This window comes from Salmo salar, chromosome 23, assembly GCF_965601325.2.
Source record: "Salmo salar chromosome 23, fSalSal1, whole genome shotgun sequence".
Taxonomy (NCBI): Eukaryota; Metazoa; Chordata; class Actinopteri; order Salmoniformes; family Salmonidae; genus Salmo; species Salmo salar.
Window position 1 is genome coordinate 9,768,666 of NC_138313.1, and position 20,831 is coordinate 9,789,496.

General features: G+C 45.5%; 1 protein-coding gene across 1 annotated transcript in view; it reads left to right on the top strand.

Annotated features, from left to right (window-relative positions):
• Positions 1–20,831, top strand: part of LOC106584030 (inactive tyrosine-protein kinase transmembrane receptor ROR1) — a 194,172-nt gene that overhangs the window by 142,723 nt on the left and 30,618 nt on the right. The window contains exons 3-4 of the mRNA XM_082967905.1: positions 7,656–7,943; positions 8,371–8,407. Of these exons, the coding sequence (XP_082824031.1) occupies positions 7,656–7,943; positions 8,371–8,407 (325 nt within the window). The remainder of the gene's footprint in view (positions 1–7,655; positions 7,944–8,370; positions 8,408–20,831) is intronic.

Sequence of the window (20,831 nt, forward strand, 5' to 3'; positions counted from 1 at the left end):
TCAATCAGATTCCAAACTCTCCACCATGGCCAAGACCAAAGAGCTCTCCAAGGATGTCAGGGACAAGTTTGTAGACCTACACAAGGCTGGAATAGGCTACAAGACCATCGCCAAGCAGCTTGGTGAGAAGGTGACAACAATTGGTGCAATTATTCGCAAATGGAAGAAACACAAAAGAACTGTCAATCTCCCTCGGCCTGGGGCTCCATGCAAGATCTCACCTCGTGGAGTTGCAATGATCATGAGAACGGTGAGGAATCAGCCCAGAACGACACGGGAGGATCTTGTCAATGATCTCAAGGCAGCTGGGACCATAGTCACCTAGAAAACAATTGGTAACACACTACGCCATGAAGGACTGAAATCCTGCAGCGCCCACAAGGTCCCCCTGCTCAAGAATACATATACATGCCTGTCTGAAGTTTTCCAATGAACATCTGAATGATTCAGAGGACAACTGGGTGAAAGTGTTGTGGTCAGATGAGACCAAAATGGAGCTCTTTGGCATCAACTTAACTCGCCGTGTTTGGAGGAAGAGGAATGCTGCCTATGACCCCAAGAACACCATCCCCACCGTTAAACATGGAGGTGGAAACATTATGCTTTGGGGGTGTTTTTCTACTAAGGGGACAGGACAACTTTACCGCATCAAAGGGACGATGGACGGGGCCATGTACCGTCAAATCTTGGGTGAGAACCTCCTTCACTCAGCCAGGGCATTGAAAATGGGTCTTGGATGGGTATTCCAGCATGACAATGACCCAAAACACACGGCCAAGGCAACAAAGAAGTGGCTCAAGAAGAAGCACATTAAGGTCCTGGAGTGGCCTAGCCAGTCTCCAGACCTTAATCCCATAGAAAATCTGTGGAGGGAGCTGAAGGTTTGAGTTGCCAAACGTCAGCCTCGAAACCTTAATGACTTGGAGAAGATCTGCAAAGAGGAGTGGGACAAAATCCCTCCTGAGATGTGTGCAAACCTGGTGGCCAACAACAAGAAACATCTGACCTCTGTGATTGTCAACAAGGGTTTTGCCACCAAGTACTAAGTCATGTTTTGCAGAGGGGTCAAATACTTATTTCCCTCATTAAAATGCAAATCAATTTATAACATTTTTGACATGTGTTTTTCAGGATTTTTTTGTTGTTATTCTGTCTCTCACAGTTCAAATAAACCTACCATTAAAATTATAGACCGATCATTTCTTTGTCATGGGATCAAATACTTTTTTCCCTCACTGTATTTACCAGCTTGTGTTTAATGCCACGTCAGCTTGGTTAATCACCCTGATAATCATTTAAGTGGCCTTAAATCCTTTTACAGTGATGTTACCTTTCACTCTTATTCAACCCTTCAGCTTTCATGCGAAGTTCACTTTTTTAAACTAAATCTACAAAATGTACGTAAATGGCATGTTATAGAGGTGTACAGACACTTTTTTGCAATTTCACTTGGTTTTTGTCTGGACACCTCTATAACATATCATTTGCATAATTTTTTTTAGATTTGGTTAAAAGTGAAGTCCATTAAATCAGTCCATTCAAGAGATTGATTTACATAGTGAGCAAAGAGAGAGGGATTTCCTAAATCCTTCTATTCACTCCAGCAAGTGGAGAAAATGGTTTATGACTGGCTGATCAAGTTGTATTGTTCATTACAGGACAATACAGTGGTTCACATCATTTCAAGTATCAAGTAATTCTTTCACTCAATTCCATGAAATGGACCTTTTCAAATGTTTACCGTTACAATGCCTTAACAAACTGATGAAAGGGAAAGTTAAGAGAAGGAAAAGGGAAAGGGAAGGGGAAGGGGGATACCTAGTCAGTTGTACAACAAGATTACATTTCTTGTTCTACTGAAAATCCACAGGTTTGACCGATGTTGGTTACAGTAGAAGAATCTGACCCAGACACACACACAGACTAACACATACACACCCCCTGGAGAGAGAGGAATGTATGTGTTTTCTGCAGTTTGCTGTATGTATGTGTGTTTGGTTTTACTGTCCTTGTGGGGACCAGATGTCCTCACAAGAATAGTAAAACATGGAAAATTCCGACAAGTGGGAACATTTCGCCGGTCCCCACAAGGAAAAAGGCTGTTTTAGGCTTAGGGGTTAGGTTTAGTGTTAGCGTTACAATTAGAGTTAGGGGTTCGGTGTAGGGTTAGGAGTTAGGTTTAGGGTTAGGGTTAGGGTTCATGTTAGAGTTAGGTTAAGAGTTAGGGTTAGGTTTAGGGTTAGAGAAAATTGGATTTTGAATAGGAATCAATTGTTTGGTCCCCACAAGGATAGTAAAACAAACATGTGTGTGTGTGTTTTTGTGTGTTCTGCAGTACAGCAAACACACAGCTGTAGAGTCTGCGGCCCCCTCCTGCCCCTCTAGGGACCAGACTCGGGGCTCAGCACAATATACTGTCATCAATGTGGCACTCAAAGTCACGTTCCGTGCATTGCTATATACATTAAAGCCTGTCCGTGGTATCCCTCTCATACAGAGAGCTGTGGGTACGGAGAGCTGTCAGAGAGAGAGAGATCAGGAGGAGAAGGAGAGGTCTACTCCAGAGGTTCCTATTCACATCTTTATCCACATGACCTCTTTGTTTTCACTCGTGCCTTGATGCTGTTTCATCCGTATTGTCACCCACTACAAACTTCACTTGTGGTTCAAATTCATTGTAAGGTTAAAACATGATGAGGAGTCATTTTAAATCTTCCCTGATGTTTAGTTATGTCTTCTTCTAAGGAGGGAGGGAGATGAAAGTTAGAGAGAGAGAGAGAACCACCACGATTCCCAAACCTTCCATAACAAAGCCATCACCTACAGAGAGATTAATCTATATAAGAGTCCCCTAAGCAAGCTGGAGCTGGGGCTCTGTTCACAAACACAAACGGACCCCACAGAGCCCCAGGACAGCAACAGCAATACAATTAGACCAACCAAATCATGAGAAATGTACTTTTACTTTTGGCACTTAAGTATTTTTAAAACCACATACTTTTAGACTTTTGCTCGAGTAGTATTTTACTGGGTGACTTTCACTTTAACTTGAGTCATTTTCTATTAAGGTTTCTTTACTTTTACTCAAGTATGACAATTGGGTACTTTTTCCACCACTGAGATAATGTCTAGATGCTTTTTATTGTGGAGATCAAGTTTATAAATTGCCTGGCTGGGCTGATGAGACAGCAGTCAGATGGAACAGAGTAAATAGGCATTTTAACGTCATAGATTTAGCCAGTGGTAACTTGTGGAATGGACACCGGCTGGAATGCAGTTTTAACTAAATATCATTCAGGATTAGACCCACCCGTTGTAGAAACACGCATGCACACCGACATGCACGTCCAGTGTTTGAGATCCTAACCCCCCCCCCCCCCGGGCCTGTGTACCATCCTATGTATCACACTGCAGAATGTGGGGTTGTCCTGTTGATCTGTTGATGTTGGCCTACCAGTAAAACCAGGCTGTGTCTGGCAGGGCAGCTTCTGGAGAGGAGAGGTACGTTTCCAAAGTTTTATATGACTTTTGTGCTCCTGAAACTCCTCTGGCAACACACAGACTTGGTGAAAGGCAAATCATTTGTTACCACAGCGGCAACCACAAAATATCTTGTAAAGGATTCCTACCCGGCAGATTCCTACCCAGTACACACAAACACTTTCCCACACACACACACGTCAGAGTCATTTCTGGGTAGTGTTATTTAGAAAGAGAAAATGTAGCTTCTGGGTTAGTTGAACCATAGTATTGTGGGAGAGTTGAAACATTGTTTGAGGAGGGTACAGATATCTAAACTCAAGGTTGTAGTAAAATCCTTACATGACCGGTCTTAGAACATTTAGAAATAATAAGTCATCTTTTCAATAGGCCATTCCATTAGTGGATGCGTTTATTGCTTAACCCTTTGATGGAAATCAACACGTTATAGCAGTTCTCTGCTGATTTGGCTCTGCGGTGTACTGAGTAAAGGTTACAGAATAAAACACCACTGCTCATTCTATTTTCTATGCCTGTATGCACCTGCTACACTGTTATTTTTGATGGTACTTTCATATACTTGTATATATTTTTATAGACTGCATTATGACCTAAACTGAGATATGCTTAACACCCCGGCAGTCCTACAATCTAAGCTAGATGCCCTCAATCTCTCACAAATCATCAAGGAACCCACCAGGTACAACCCTAAATCCGTAAACATGGGCACCCTCATTGACATTATCCTAACCAACTTGCCCTCCAAATACACCTCCGCTGTTTTCAATCAGGATCTCAGCGATCACTGCCTCATTGTCTGTATCCGCTATGGGTGTGCGGTCAAACGACCACCCATCATCACTGTCAAACGCTCCCTAAAACACTTCTGCGAGCAGGCCTTTATAATCAACCTGGCCCGGGTATCCTGGAAGGAAATTGACCTCATCCTGTCAGTTGAGGATGCCTGGTCATTCTTTAAAAGTAATTTCCTCACCATCTTAGATAAGCATGCCCCGTTCAAAAAATGCAGAACTAAGAACAGATATAGCCCTTGGTTCACTCCAGACCTGACTGCCCTTGACCAACACAAAAACATCCTGTGGCGGACTGCAATAGCATCGAAAAGGTTCAGGGATGTCAGGAACCAATACACGCAGCAGTCAGTAAGGAAAGCAAAGGCTAGCTTTTTCAGGCAGAAATTTGCATCCTATAGCTCTAACTCCAAAAGGTTTTGGGACACTGTAAAGTCCATGGAGAACAAGAGCACCTCCTCCCAGCTGCCCACTGCACTGAGGCTAGGTAACACGGTCACCACGGATAAATCCATGATAATCGAAAATTGCAATAAGCATTTCTCAACGGCTAGCCATGCCTTCCTCCACTGACAAAGAAATGATCAGTCTATAATTTTAATGGTAGGTTTATTTGAACAGTGAGAGACAGAATAACAACAAAAAATCCAGAAAAACGCATGTCCAAAATGTTATAAATTGATTTGCATTTTAATGAGGGAAATAAGTATTTGACCCCCTCTCAATCAGAAAGATTTCTGGCTCCCGGGTGTCTTTTATACAGGTAATGAGCTGAGATTAGGAGCACACTCTTAAAGGGAGTGCTCCATCTCAGCTTGTTACCTGTATAAAAGACACCTGTCCACAGAAGCAATCAATCAATCAGATTCCAAACTCTCCACCATGGCCAAGACCAAAGAGCTCTCCAAGGATGTCAGGGACAAGTTTGTAGACCTACACAAGGCTGGAATGGGCTACAAGACCATTGCCAAGCAGCTTGGTGAGAAGGTGACAACAGTTGGTGCGATTATTCGCAAATGGAAGAAACACAAAAGAACTGTCAATCTCCCTCGGCCTGGGGCTCCATGCAAGATCATGAGTTGCAATGATCATGAGAATGGTGAGGAATCAGCCCAGAACTACACAGGAGGATCTTGTCAATGATCTCAAGGCAGCTGGGACCATAGTCACCAAGAAAACAATTGATAACACACTACGCCGTGAAGGACTGAAATCCTGCAGCGCCCGCAAGGTCCCCCTGCTCAAGAAAGCACATATACATGCCCATCTGAAGTTTGCCAATGAACATCTGAATGATTCAGAGGACAACTGGGTGAAAGTGTTGTGGTCAGATGAGACCAAAATGGAACTCTTTGGCATCAACTTAACTCGCCGTGTTTGGAGGAGGAGGAATGCTGCCTATGACCCCAAGAACACCATCCCCACCGTTAAACATGGAGGTGGAAACATTATGCTTTGGGGGTGTTTTTCTGCTAAGGGGACAGGACAACTTCACCGCATCAAAGGGACGATGGACGGGGCCATGTACCGTCAAATCTTGGGTGAGAACCTCCTTCCCTCAGCCAGGGCATTGAAAATGGGTCGTGGATGGGTATTCCGGCATGACAATGACCCAAAACACACGACCAAGGCAACAAAGGAGTGGCTCAAGAAGAAGCACATTAAGGTCCTGGAGTGGCCTAGCCAGTTTCCATACCTTAATCCCATAGAAAATCTGTGGAGGGAGCTGAAGGTTCGAGTTGCCAAACGTCAGCCTCGAAACCTTAATGACTTGGAGAAGATCTGCAAAGAGGACTTGGACAAAATCCCTCCTGAGATGTGTGCGAACCTGGTGGCCAATTACAAGAAACGTCTGACCTCTGTGATTGCCAACAAGGGTTTTGCCACCAAGTACTAAGTCATGTTTTGCAGAGGGGTCAAATACTTATTTCCCTCATTAAAATGCAAATCATTATATAACATTTTTGACATGCGTTTTTCTGGATTCTTTTGTTGTTATTCTGTCTCTCACGGTTCAAATAAACCTACCATTAAAATTATAGACTGATCATTCCTTTGTCAGTGGGCAAACGTACAAAATCAGCAGGGGATCAAATACTTTTTTCCCTCAATGTAGCTTCCATTACTCTACTCAGCAAACTGGATGCAGTCTATCACAGTGCCATCCGTTTTGTTACCAAATCACCTTATACCACCCACCACTGTGACCTGTATGCTCTAGTCGGCTGGCCCTCGCTACACATTCGTCGCCAGACCCACTGGCTCCAGATCATCTATAATCTATGCTAGGTAAAGCTCCGTCTTATCTCAGTTTACTGGTCACGATAACAACACCCACCTGTAGCACACGTTCCAGCAGGTATATCTCACTGATCATCCCCAAAGCCAACACCTCATTTGGCCACCTTTCCTTCCAGTTCTCTGCTGCAAGTGACTGGAACGAATTGCAAAAATCGCTGAAGTTGGAGACTTTTATTTCCCTCACCAACTTTAAACATCAGCTACCTGAGCTGCTAAACGATCGCTGCAGCTGTACATCGTCCATCTGTAAATCTACCTACCTTATCCCCATACTGTTTTTATTTTATTTACTTTTCTGCTCTTTTGCACACCAGTATTTCTACCCGCACATCATCATATGCTCATTTATCACTCCAGTGTTAATCTGCTAAATTGTAATTATTCGCTCCTATGACCTATTTATTGCCTACCTCCTCATGCCTTTTGCACACACTGTATATAGACTTTCTTTTTTTCTACTGTGTCATTGACTTGTTTATTGTGTTATTGGCTTGTTTATTGTTTACTCCATGTGTAACTCTGTGTTGTTGTCTGTGTCACACTGCTTTGCTTTATCTTGACCAGGTCGCAGTTGTAAATGAGAACTTGTTCTCAACTAGCCTACCTGATTAAATAAAGGTGAAATAAAATGTAAAAAAATATATATTTTTTTTTTATATAGTCTGGATCTAAAGTTGGCTGTCCACTCACATAAATAATGCCAATGTAGTCATTGTGATGAATGTATTATAAAGTTCTCTCACTATTGGCCTATCTCTCTCCCTCTTCCTGTCTCTTTCTCTCTTTCTCTTTCCATCTCGTTGCCAAGAGAAGACTATGATCCTGTCATCCGTTTAATGTTTTTTTTTGTGATAATAGGCTTTAAAAAATATATATATGTTTAAAGCAAGAGCTAATAAATACTGACGCTCGTGTCTAATTTTCTCTCGCTCTATTTTTCTCTTTCTCCCCTCTCTGTCCTCCCTCTCTCTTTCTCATTTATGCTCCCATTAAATGTCCATATCTAATTCCCTCTCTCTCTCTCTCCCCCCCCCCCCCCCCCCCGCTCCCCCTCCATCACAGACCTGTTTCTTCGCCTGGATGCTCCTATGAACAACATCACCACGTCTCTGGGCCAGACGGCAGAGCTGCTGTGTCGTGTGTCCGGTAACCCCCTTCCCACGGTGCGCTGGCTGAAGAACGACGCTCCCGTGGTCCAAGAGCCTCGCCGGATCTCCTTCCGACCCACGCCCTACGGATCGCGCCTCCGCATCCGTAACCTGGACACCACAGACACAGGCTACTTCCAGTGTGTGGCCACCAACAGCTACGGCACCGTCTCCACCACCGGAGTACTCTTCGTCAAGTTTGGTAAGATGACGCTATGAGGTAGTGGTTATAAAGTGACTATGAGTATGACTAGTTCTGATTTTCTTACGAAGTGGCTTCGTGTCTCCTATGAAGTGCATGAACCTGACTATGAAATCAGGACGCAAACTTTGCGTGACTCATCGACATGACTCAACAGCCCAATCAATTCAAGACTTCTTGCAGACATTTCCGTCTGGTTGATTTAATCAACACTGGTGTAGTTACGTGTTGTCAGGAGGTCAGAGTTCGCACTCTGCTTTGATAGAGTGAGCTTAGTGTAGATCTCTTCTTTTAAAACTGCCAGTACTTGGCCTGTGTTCTGGCAGCCTGTATGGACAAGAGGTCTGGCTCTGGCAGCCTCCGACGGTCTGGGAGCAATTGTTCCCCCTGTTGTTAAAATTGTAAATCCTCCTGTCTTCTCTTCCAGATCCACTCCTAACCCCTCTGCCAGGAAGACCCTCTGCGTAAGTAGTCAATTTTCCTCCGTACTTCATAAGTAGCTCCACTAACCCAACCCAACACTGGCTCTTGTTACAGAAGAGCGAGAGGGTGAAGAAAGATAAATACTACTGAAGAAATCGAAGGAGATGGTAATCCTTAAAGTGAAAGAATGAAGGGGAAAAGTTGTGTAAGAAAGTAATTAGTTGATAGTGCAAACAGTCGCGAAAGGAGAACCCACTGGGCCCAGGCATCAATTTAACAGCTAGTTTTGATTTGCATTTGGTTGAGTTGTCAACTAACCTGAATTCAACGTGAAATCAACATAACATTTCACCATGTCATTGGATTTAGGTGAAAATTTGGGTGAAAAAAATGCCTAAATTCCCTTACGTTGATTCAACCAGTTTTTGTCAGGTGGGAAGTGTTTCCGTTGTGTCTGGCCAAGGCGTTCACGTCAGATAGTGTATGGACTTGTTATTCTTATGGACTTTATTTCTTACTGTATTGTCCTGTTAATTGTTATTACTCATTAAGTATTATTATTTTTCCTATTATTATCTATCTGCGTCATCACTGATTTGATACGTTTGCTTTGGCAATGTACAGTATGTGGTAACACTTTCCATGCCAATAAAGCCTTTTGAATTGAATTGATGGTATTTATCGGTTTGCTTTATGCTCCCAGTCAAGATCGTTTGACAGACTAGAGGTGTTCATCACCCGGCTTTTTTTTGTACTGCAAGGTTAATCTAGCATCTGTGTGTTGTATGCTGCTTGCCTCAGCTAGCATGTGTTAGCGTGTTATCAAGCCCATCTCTGCTAGTGTCTGCTCAGTTTATATCGCCATCCCCAGCTGGTGTTTCGTAGCACCAATCAGGACATGGACAAATGCACAGTTGGTGATCCTAAATCTAGTGTCTTATCTGGGGCTGGGTGTGCCTCTCCCCCCTATTGGTCAATCATCATCTCCCTCTTCCTCCTGTCCTTCCTACTCCTCATCGTCCCCTTCCTGGTTGTACTTTCATTCTGGTTCACTAGGATGTGTTAGGACCCTCTGAACTTTCTTTGTCTCCTTGGCTTATTTCAACATTTTCTCCTGTGGACTGTCCTGTGATGTGGATATGGGGTGAGAGGCGGTTTATATAATATTTACTCAATGGTTTATTATCTGGCAAACGTATTCAGAGGTTCAATCTCGTTTATTTTGTCAAGTAATCGAATTGTCAATGTTTGGTTTAGAGCGCTCGCAAGTTGCATTGGAGAAATGTGCATGTTGTTTTCCAAAGAGCTTAAATCTCTCCGGATCAAAGGAAGGACATAAAGCCGGACATTTTTACTGAATGACGTTCAGCGTCAAGGCACCGAGCCATATTCCATGGAAAAGGCTGGGAATATTGGAACATCAAACAGGCTGGCATGATGGGGGAATCAGACACTTAGTTAATTCACACACCCACACCCACAGAGAGAAAGAGACACACGACACACACACACACACACACACACACACACACACACACACACACACACACACACACACACACACACACACACACACACACACACACACACACATGATCTCACACATCTGTTTCTCCCTTACAATTTGTTTGTTTTACATGTTTTTGAAATATCCTGCAGAGATTTCTTCCCGTATCCTAGTACTGCAGTGTTTAAATATTATAACCTTGGCTAGGCTAGCTTTTTACTCTCAGTAGATATTTAACCTACAGTACTTCAGTGATGGGTCAAAATAAGGACTCTACAGAACTCTCTCCCTCGACGACCTTTCAGGAGTCTTGTAATGCGAAGTGTATTTTCTCCCTCAAAATAAAAACCCTTCTCTCAGTCAGAGACCCTGTCAGGTCGGCTCTGTCCTCTGGCCGTGCTCCAGAGTGTGTTCATATTTATTCAAGTCCACAGGACCTGCATCCGTGCTTATAGACGGGTTAGCTGACAATGTCACGAAAACGATGCGCTTGCGCGCAAGTCTGTGTGTTGTTATGATTCTGGACGGTCAGATAGCTAGCAACAGTGACAAGAAGTTGCCATGTGGGGAATCGTAGGTGGCTCGTTTCAGCTCGTTGTATCTTGATATTGATACCATGTCTTGTTTTGAGTTGTTTTGACTCTTGTCACGTCTATGCTAATGTGGCTAAAATTAGCTGGCTAGCTAACCAACAACTCCAACAATGTATTTGCGCGAAAACAAGTGCTCATTGGGTACATTTTAAATAAAGATTTGGAGAGGAAATATAGTTCACATGTTGTCAACAATCCTTTGATTCGAAAGCCAACGGTTGCGCACAAATCGGTTTTGCTGTTAAACAACCCACTCGTCTATAGGCCACAATCAGACAGCAGGCTGGCCAGTGGCACCGCTCAGAGCAAAGCAGAGAGCAACGTAAAAAAGGGACTCATTTGGTTTAAACACAGTCATTAGGCTCTTTCATTGGAGCGCACAGGGCTTCCTTTGACTGGGGCCCGAGGGGCCGGAGTTGGGCCCTGTTGGTCGTCATTACTGTCATCGTCAGCTGATTAGCTGTCAGGGGGAAGCAGGGCAGATGGTTTCAGCTAATGGTGGCATGTGACATGTGACAGGCCTCCGCGGTTGTTTTGATATTTTCCATTGATGTGTCAAAACGTCAGTCCGCAGTCCTGGTTGTGGAGGTGGATACGGGTGGACACCTGGTTTAGCTGGTGTCACAGTGACTGAGGCTTCTGGTTGCTGTGTTTCGTGGTCAGGGAAAGGATGTACGGTTTTCCTGTAGGGTTTGAGGGTTTGGGTTTCTCCCTCTGGTTTCTCCGTATGTGTACTCTGGTCTGACGGGGTTTAGACGACGGACGCTAATGTATGTAATGCATGTGTTCCCTGGCCTGGAGCTGTCAAGCAGGCCAGACACAGACAGACCCAGAGCCCACAGCCCACAGTCCAGAGGCTAGCCGTCCCTGTGTACAATGTGGCTTTGACCAGACCAGACAGGACATCAGCTCAGCTGGATATAGCATGGAGGGAAGGAGAGGGGGGGTTGATGGAGGGGTGGGGGAGACAACTAGAGGAAGTAGGGGTGAGAGCGATCTAAAGAATGAGACGGAGATGCACACAGACGGAGAGAAAGTCAGGGAAGAGAAACAGGGGGAAAGGGAGTGAAGGGGAGATGGGCAGGGTATGTTTGAAATCTTCAACTCTAGCCCTGTGGTAACCTGTGTATGTTTAGCCCAGCTCTCAGTGTTATGTTAATTCGTTGGGCAAACATCCTAACATGGAACACTGGGGGTCAACACACACACGCCAATCCTGCTTAGGGAAGCAGGATTGGCCATGTAGCAGGAACTGCTTCCTCCTTCCTGTCGAGCGTCCATGTGTGTGTGTGTTCACCCCTCGTCTGCTTTCGGTGAGGCCCGCCTGCATGTGCCATGTAACGGGACATCAGAGCTGTTCATTCACAGCTTTTAATAACCGCTCAATGTTTTCTCTTCTTCATCTTTTACATGAGTTCCTTTACAGGGACCACCTGGAATCTGGGGTAACATGAACCTGGAGATGAGGTATAGCCCCTTGCCTGAGGTGGGAGGTTGGGGGGGTGTAGAGGGGATGAAGGGTGACAATGACGCCTGTTGTTGCGGTGGCTGGTTGTCAGTCATGTTGGCGGCCGCAGGCGCCTGGCCTTACACCTCTCTCCTCGTCTGCCCCCCTCCCTTGTTCCCTCCGTCCCTCCCTCCCTCGCTCCAGAGATGTTTTCACAGGCCAGAACAAACACACGAGGGGGGAAAATGGCTCCACGTCCAAAACTAGCCCCTTCTGAGCAGCCTCCTTATACCAACCATCCCCCTTCATGAAAAGAGAGAGAGAGAGAAAAAGGGAGAGTGAGAGAGCGGGGTGCGAGAGTGGAGGAGAGAAAGAGAGTGAATGAGAGAGGAGGAGAGAGGGAGAGAGAGAGACGGAGACAGAGAGAGAGACAGAGAGAGAGACAGAGAGAGAGACAGAGAGAGAGACAGAGAGAGAGACAGAGAGAGAAACAGAGAGAGAGACAGAGACAGAGACAGAGAGAGAGCGAGAGAGACAGAGAGAGAGAGAGAGAGAGAGAGAGAGAGAGAGAGAGAGAGAGAGAGAAGGAAAAACAGTGTTACTGGTGGATGGAAGATGTGGCCTTGGGTCGCAGTATTCCCATCAGATTAGAACAGAGAGATCCTAGATTTAACTCCAAGCAGACCGAGATTGTAGACTTAATACTTTACAGAAGGTTGTCTGGTCTCCACAAGTAAGGCTGGAAGAGTGGAGACTAGAGCCCAAAGAACAGCAGCAGAGAGAAAGGGGGAGACATGAAGAGAGAACAAGAGAAAGAGTATGTTCACTCTTTCTTTCTGTCTTTCTTATATTTAGGACATACTGTACAACCACAATGGCCTCAGAGAACGAGCCCCATTCATGTGAAATTGGCCCAAATGATCATGTGAGAAACTGTAGCCATAGTTTTTCCCTTATCAACAAAGCATCAGTTGAATGTAAACCGACAGGATGTCTGGTCTGAGATTTTCTTCTCAAAAGACAGGACGATATAGCCTTGAGTTGGCTGGTGCGTATGAATATGTGAAACGTGTCTCCTGTACAGACCAAAGCCCTGCATCTCGGCCTGTGTTTAGAACAGAGCATTTTCTGCTGTTTGAAAATATTAATTTCACTGCGGTCTCGCTGTCAGATCTGTTTAACTTTCCCAAGGCTTTCTCCCTTCCGACTGGAGCAGGACTTTTCTCTCAACGCTGAAAAAAACAATTACAAAAATATCTGTGCTTTTTCCCCTCTCTCCCCTCCTATCCCTTCCCCCCCACCCGACCCGCCTTGTATGGCAGGATAGGGCTTTTAAATTAGTCCAGTTCCCCCTCTCTCCTCTCTCTGTCTCTATCTCTCTCTCCCACTCTCACTCCCCATGTCTCTCGTCATCTCCTTGTTGATATCGGTCTCTTATTCTTCCTCCCCATCACTCCCCCATCTCTACTTTGACGATCTTCCTCTCTCTCTCTCTTGCTCTGGCTCTTTCTCCTCTCTCTCTCTCTATTTCTTTCTCTCTCCGATCTCTCTTTCCATCACTTCTTCTTTCCATCTCTCTCTCTCTTTTTCCATCTCTTTCTTTCTCTCTCGTTCCATCTCTCTCTCTCTCTCTCTCTCTCTCTCTCTCTCTCTCTCTCTCTCAATTTAATTCAAATGGCTTTATTGGCATGGGAAACATATGTTTAAATCAAATCAAATCCAATTTTATTAGTCACATGCGCCGAATACAACAGCAAAATCACACTACAAGCCAAAGACTTAAAACACTAAAATGACAAGAGTAGACTTTAGAGTGAAATGCTTACTTACGAGAATAAGAGAAAAGTAACAAGTAATTAAAGAGCAGCAGTAAAAAATAATAATATATACAGGGGGGTACCGGTACAGAGTCAATGTGCGGGGGCACTGGTTATTTGAGGTAGTATGTACATGTAGGTAGAGTTAATTAAAGTGAGTATGCATAGATGACAAACAGAGAGTGGCAGTGGTGGGGGGGGGGGGGGGGCAAATAGTCTGGGTAGCCATTTGATTAGATGTTCAGGAGTCTTATGGCTTGTGGGTAGAAGCTGTTTAGAAGCCTCTTGGACCTAGACTTGGTGCTCCGGTACCGCTTGCCGTGTGGTAGCAGAGAGAACAGTCTATGTCTAGGGTGGCTGTAGTCTTTGACAATTTTTAGGGCCTTCCTCTGGCACCGCCTGGTATAGAGGTCCTGGATGGCAGGAAGCTTGGCCCCAGTGATGTACTGGGCTGTTCGCACTACCCTCTGTAGTGTCTTGCAGTCAGAGGCCGAGCAGTTGTCATACCAGGCAGTGATGTAACCAGTCAGGATGCTCTCGATGGTGCAGCTGTAGAACCTTTTGAGGATCTGAGGACCCATGCCAAATCTTTGCAGTCTCCTGAAGGGGAAAAGGATTTGTTGTGCCCACGTCACAACTGTCATGGTGTGCTTGGACCATGTTAGTTTGTTGATGATGTGGACACCAAGGAACTTGAAGCTCTCAACCTGCACCACTGCAGCCCCGTCGATGAGAATGGGGGAGTGCCCCTTTGTCTTGATCACGTTGAGGGAGAGGTTGTTGTCCTGGCACCACACGGCCAGGTCTCTGACCTCCTCCCTATAGGCTGCTTCGTTGTTGTCGGTGATCAGGCCTACCACTGTTTTGTCATCGGCAAATTTAACAATGGTGTTGGAGTCGTGCCTGGCCGTGCAGTCATGGGTGAACAGGGAGTACAGGAGGGGGCTGAGCACGCACCCCTGAGGGGCCCCTGTGTTGAGGATCAGCGTGGCAGATGTGTTGTTACTCTTACCACCTGGGGGCGGCCCGTCAGGAAGTCCAGGATCCAGTTGCAGAGGCAGGTGTTTAGTCCCAGGGTCCTTAGCTTATTGATGAACTTAGAGGGCACTAAGGTGTTGAACGCTGATCTGTAGTCAATGAATAGCATTCTCACATAGGTGTTCCTTTTGTCCAGGTGGGAAAGGGCAGTGTGGAGTGCAATAGAGACTGCATCATCTGTGGATCTGTTAGGCCGGTATGCAAATTGGAGTGAGTCTAGGGTTTCTGGGATGATGGTGTTGATGTGAGCCATGACCAGCCTTTCAAAGCATTTCATGGCTACAGACGTGAGTGCTACAGGTCGGTAGTCATTTAGGCAGGTTACCTTAGTGTTATTGGGCACAGGAACTATGGTGGTCTGCTTGAAACATGTTGGTATTACAGACTCGGACAGGGAGAGTTTGAAAATGTCAGTGAAGACACTTGCCAGTTGGTCAGCGCATGCTCGCAGTACACGTCCTGGTAATCCGTCTGGCCCTGCGGCCTTGTGAATGTTGACCTGTCTAAAGGACTTACTCACATCGGCTGCGGAGAGCGTGATCACACAGTCTTCCGGTACAGCTGGTGCCGTCATGCATGTTTCAGTGTTATTTGCCTCGAAGCGAACATAGAAGTAGTTTAACTCGTCCGGTAGGCTCGTGTCACTGGGCAGCTCTCGATTGTGCTTCCCTTTGTAGTATGTAATGCTTTGCAGGCCCTGCCACATCCGACGAGCATCAGAGCCGGTCTAGTATGACTCGATCTTAGTCCTGTATTGACGCTTTGCCTGTTTGATGGTTCGTCGGAGGGCATAGCAGGATTTCTTATAAGCTTCCGGGTTAGAGTCCCGCTCCTTCAAAGCGGCAGCTCTAGCCTTTAGCTCAGTGCGGATGCTGCCTGTAATCTATGGCTTCTGGTTTACATTGCCAAAGCAAGTGAAATAAATAATAAACAAACAATATAAAATGAACAGTAAATATTACACTCAAGAAAGTTCCAAAGGAATAGAGACATTTCAAATGTCATATTATGGCTATAACAGTGTTGTAACGATGTGCAAATAGTTAAAGTACAAAAGGGAAAATAAATACACATAAATATGGGTTGTATTTACAATGGTGTTTGTTTTTCACTGGTTGCCCTTTTCTGGTGGCAACAGGTCACTCACCTTGCTGCTGTGATGGCACACTGTGGTATTTCACCTAATAGATATGTGAGTTGATCAAAATTGGATTTGATTTCAAATTCTTTATGGGTCTGTGTAATCTGAGGGAAATATGTCTCTCTAATATGGTCATACATTTGGCAGGAGGTTAGGAAGTGCAGCTCAGTTTCCACCTCATTTTGTGGGCAGTGTGCACATAGGGTACAGGCTGTGCTCACAGAGTCTGTACAGTGTCAAAGCTTCATTTTGGGTCAGTCACGGTGGGCAGGTATTCTGCCACTGTGTACTCTCAGTGTTTTGTTAATTCTTTACAATGGGTCAAGTAATTATCTTTTTGTTTCCTCATGATCTCTCTCTCTCTCTCTCTCTCTTTCCATCACTCTCTCTGTCTCTTTCCATCTCTCTCTCTCTGTCTCTCTCTCGTTCAGTTCAATTCAATTTGCTTTATTGGCATGACGTAACAATGTACATATTGCCAAATCTTACTTTTGAGATTTACAATATTAACACAATTATAATAATCAATATTATTAACGGGCCAACAGTACCAACGGTAATCAAGGGTCAAAATAACTATACATTGAACAATAACTATTGCATAGAGGACATGTGCAGGTTGGTTGGTCTCTCTCTCTCTCTCTCTCTCTCTCTCTCTCTCTCTCTCTCTCTCTCTCTCTCTCTCTCTCTCCTCCCTCCCTTAGAAGTGGGAGGTATTGCTATTTCAACAGTATTTAGTGAAAAGTTCTCTCCACTCAAACTCATTAGGTTTATAGACCGTCAACCCTGTTCTCACGCCACACCGACAGAGAGAACGTGTTTAACCGGCTCTGTTGACGTAAAACGAATGACATTACTAAACAATTGATCTGTTCGGTTAGTCAGTGAACCAGGCATACTAGCTCCTTTTAAAATAGTGTAAATCACTTCTTTTATTTGGATTCCTTTGATATTTAAATACTACGTACGTTTTCAAGTTAGTTAGTCAGTAGAATGATACTGATTACAATTTGGGTGTACATTACAGCCATTCACACCTCAGTGCCAGTGTCAACAACCCTGTGTGTTACAGGTGGTGCCCACCATAGTTGATTTATATTGTTTTATATTATCTCCATCAGTTGAGCGCTTTGTAGAGAAAAAGCCCTTGTGCGCGCAAAAAAAGCCTGGTTACTGTAACATGCCTCTATGTACATTTTTGGAGTTCAAACAGTGTTTTATTCATGCCCTAAGATTAACGTGTGTGTGCGTGTGTGTGTGCGTGTGTGTGTGCGTGTGTGTGTGTGTGTGCGCGCGTGTGTGCGCGTGTGTGTGTGCGTGTGTGTGCGTGTGTGTGTGTGCGTGTGCGTGTGTGTGTGCGTGTGTGTGTGTGTGTGTGTACATGAGGAATGTATTCTCTCAGAGTATAGAAAAAAGACTTCTCAACAGACTGTTTTATTTTCTTCTTTAACTTTTCACAGACTGAGGTTTTTCTGAAGGGTGACCCCCCACACACAAACACACACACACCCACTCACCCACACACACACCCACTCACCCACACACTTGCTCCCACATGTTCAGCAAACCCCTCGGAGGGGCTCAATTACCTCACTGTTATGGATTGTTTCTAACTAAGTGTTGATTGATTGTGGATCAGTGCCCTAATGTGGCCCACCAGGGGACGGTCTTTATGGCCATAGCATTGTTTACAATTGTAGCCCTGTAATACCTACCACCACACAGGGTGAATACTAACGCTGAATACTTCAGAGCCTTACCACAATGCAAATGCATAAATACTTCCGCTAAATAGGCCACTTCTTTAGTCGGGTCAGGGGATATAACGGTAGGCAACCTCCCTGAATCCCATGACCTCACACCATCAAACCCTGCAATCCTACTACGCAGATCCACAAAAACACTACTCTCTCTATCTCACCCCACAGACTGTCCAACAAATCTGTAATCTTGTCTTACCCTCCTCCACCCCTTCAATCACCCCAGAAACCCACTCTCTATCCCTCCATTACCTATCGCTCATCCCTCTCCCTCCCCAAGTAGACAGGCCTATATTGTCCAGGCAGTGTGAGGGGCAGCCTGGTCATGACCTCAGGGACCCCATGTCCAGACAGATCATAGAGATAGATAGAGGACTCATCTTTGGAACTGTGCCATTATAACAGTGTAGGTTCCGTCCCTCTCTTCGCCCCAACCCGGGCTCGAACCAGGGACCCTTGCACACATCAACATCGTTACCCATCGCGCCACAAAAGCCGCGGCCCTTGCAACACAAGGGGAAACCCTACTTCAAGTCTCAGAGTGAGTGACGTCACTGATTGAAACGCTATTAGCGCGCACCACCGCTAACTAACTAGCTAGCCATTTCACATCGGTTACACTCACCCCCCCTTTGACCTCCTCCTTTTCCGCAGCAACCAATGATCCGGGTCAACAGCATCAATGTAACAGTGTAGGTTCCGTCCCTCTCTTCGCCCCAACCTGGGCTCGAACCAGGGACCCTTGCACACATCAACAACTGACACCCCACGAAGCATCGTTACCCATCTCGCCACAAAAGCCGCGGCCCTTGCAACGCAAGGGGAAACCCTACTTCAGGTCTCAGAGCGAGTGACGTCACTGATTGAAACGCTATTAGCGCGCACCACCGCTAACTAACTAGCCATTTCACATCGTTTACACCATTTATAGTGCCTGTGACAGCATGGACAGAGCCACTGAGGCAACCTTCATTTTGAAGTAGTCCATTTTTTTCTTCACGAATGACTGATCCCTCCTGATGACCTGGTTGGGCATGAATCCAACAGGGTCACAAGGAGGGATCAACCAATGAAGTTGAAAGTCCCATCCAGTTGACGACATTAAAATGGTGGAAACCCTCAATGGTGCTGCCCATGCTAATCTGGTCTTTTGGCCACTAGAGGCCTCTATCATTCTCTATGAGACAGATTAGCTGGGTAGGGAGGGAGGGGCCATGGCTAAGGCGCTTCCTGTTTCCTGTTCCCAGCAGCCCTTGCAGGAGTCTGTCTGAGGTCTCCACTGGCAGATCTGGCTCAGGTCAGGCTGATAAAGTTTGTGTAAATCATGGCTGTTCCCAATGGGGTTTCAGTGGTTTGGACTTTGCCCCCACTCCTACACACACTCACAGACACACTCACCGGTCTTGCTTTTGTAGCAATAAGGTCTCCCTGGCTGAGAGTTCACCAATAAAACCTCTGGGCATCCACCGTTCATGAATGACCCTTTTTCGCAGACGCCACAAACTAATGTAGACGATACCTCTGTAAACCATGAACAAAAGCATTTATCGGGCCTTGACCCTCTCGTTCTGGCTCACGTTCCACCTTAGTGCTCTCTCTCTATGAGCCTCTGAGCTTGTAACTTTACTCAAACTCTAGCTCACATTTCACAATTCCAGCCACTTCAGCCACAATTTGGCCATACTTTCCCTTTGTGCTATTGTATGAAGCAGCTCAGCTGGTTCTAGTAAACGGCCAGCCTGGACGTGTTCTAGAGTGGTGTAACAGAACTCTGTCACAGTGAAAGGTCCCCACGCTCCTTCTAGAAGGTTCTATTATGGAGCCCTGTCGCCTAGCTGACGTCTAGTCTGTCCACACTAAAGGTCGTGGCATGGTGTATGTTCCCTCAAAAGCCTGGACCATGGATTTCCATGTCTTTGTAGCTCTAGTCACAGCAGCCGTTAGTGCATTAAGGATGATATGGTATGTTGTTGAAATAGTTGAATGTGTCTTTTCACCACAGGTCTGTCTGAACACAGTAGGATTCTTTGCCGTATAGCAAGGCGAAGGTAGGGCACTCTGACTATAGTGTAAAAGGAGAGCAAAGATGCTGCCCAGAGTCTACAGTGTAAATGGTGAATGCAGTGAACCCATAGGTGAGTGTGTGTATAGTGTGCACAGGGGTCCAGGCCAGAGTCATAGTTCTGATTCTAGTCCAGGCATCAGGCTTATCTGTGGGTGGGCTCCTGCTTCCTCCTGGGTCTAAGTCCATTAGACCACAAAACACAAAGAGCCTCCACCTGTAGCCCTGAGGGGAGGGATCGCATGACAGTCCTGAAAGAGAGAGAGAGACAGAGAAGGAGAGAGAGACAGAGAGGGGAGAGAGAGACAGAGAGAGAGAGAGAGACAGAGAGGGGAGAGAGAGAGAGAGAGAGAGAGAGAGAGAGAGAGCCCGAGAGAGTGTGGGGCTAAAGCCAAGGCACAAGAGACCCCTGAGTTAATGCGAACGAATCAACTCAGATTATCTGCCATTTTATGTGTGTTGATGTCTCGTGCCTGCCTTATTATGCTTTACTATTCTCTGATATCATACTATTGGACCGTGAGGTCATTCAGTCGTATCTGTGGAAACGATAAGATATTCCAGTGGTTTGTTTCATCTTCTCAAGGTGTTCTGACGAACAGAGATGTGTTCAGCTGTGATCAGTGTTGATTCGGATAGGATGTGCTCTGTAGACTAAGGCTAGCCAGAGAGCAGCCAAGATTCTTTAACTTATAAACCTCAGGCCACAAAGTGTCCTTCAGGCCTGCCCCAGCCTCCCTCTATCTCTCTCCTCTCTAACTCTCTCTCTCTCTCTCTCTCCATTTACCCCCCTTGAGTTTTTCCGTGTTCAAAGCCAGTCTACCATGGCCTCCGACAGACATTTTTTTCTCCCTCCATATGAACAGCACAGTAAGGTACACACACATTTGCAGACCAATCTGTAAAGAGGAATGAAAGCTCTGAGAGCTACTTTCTCTGCCCTCTGTCAGGGTGAATGGTGCCTTTAATAGGAGATCACAAACTGTATCCTCTCGACTCTCTTACCACCCTTTAGTAGACACACTATACTATTGTGCCATTTTTAGGTGTCTGTGTTTTCTCTCATTTTAATGGTGACTGTTGATAATCTATACTTCCGG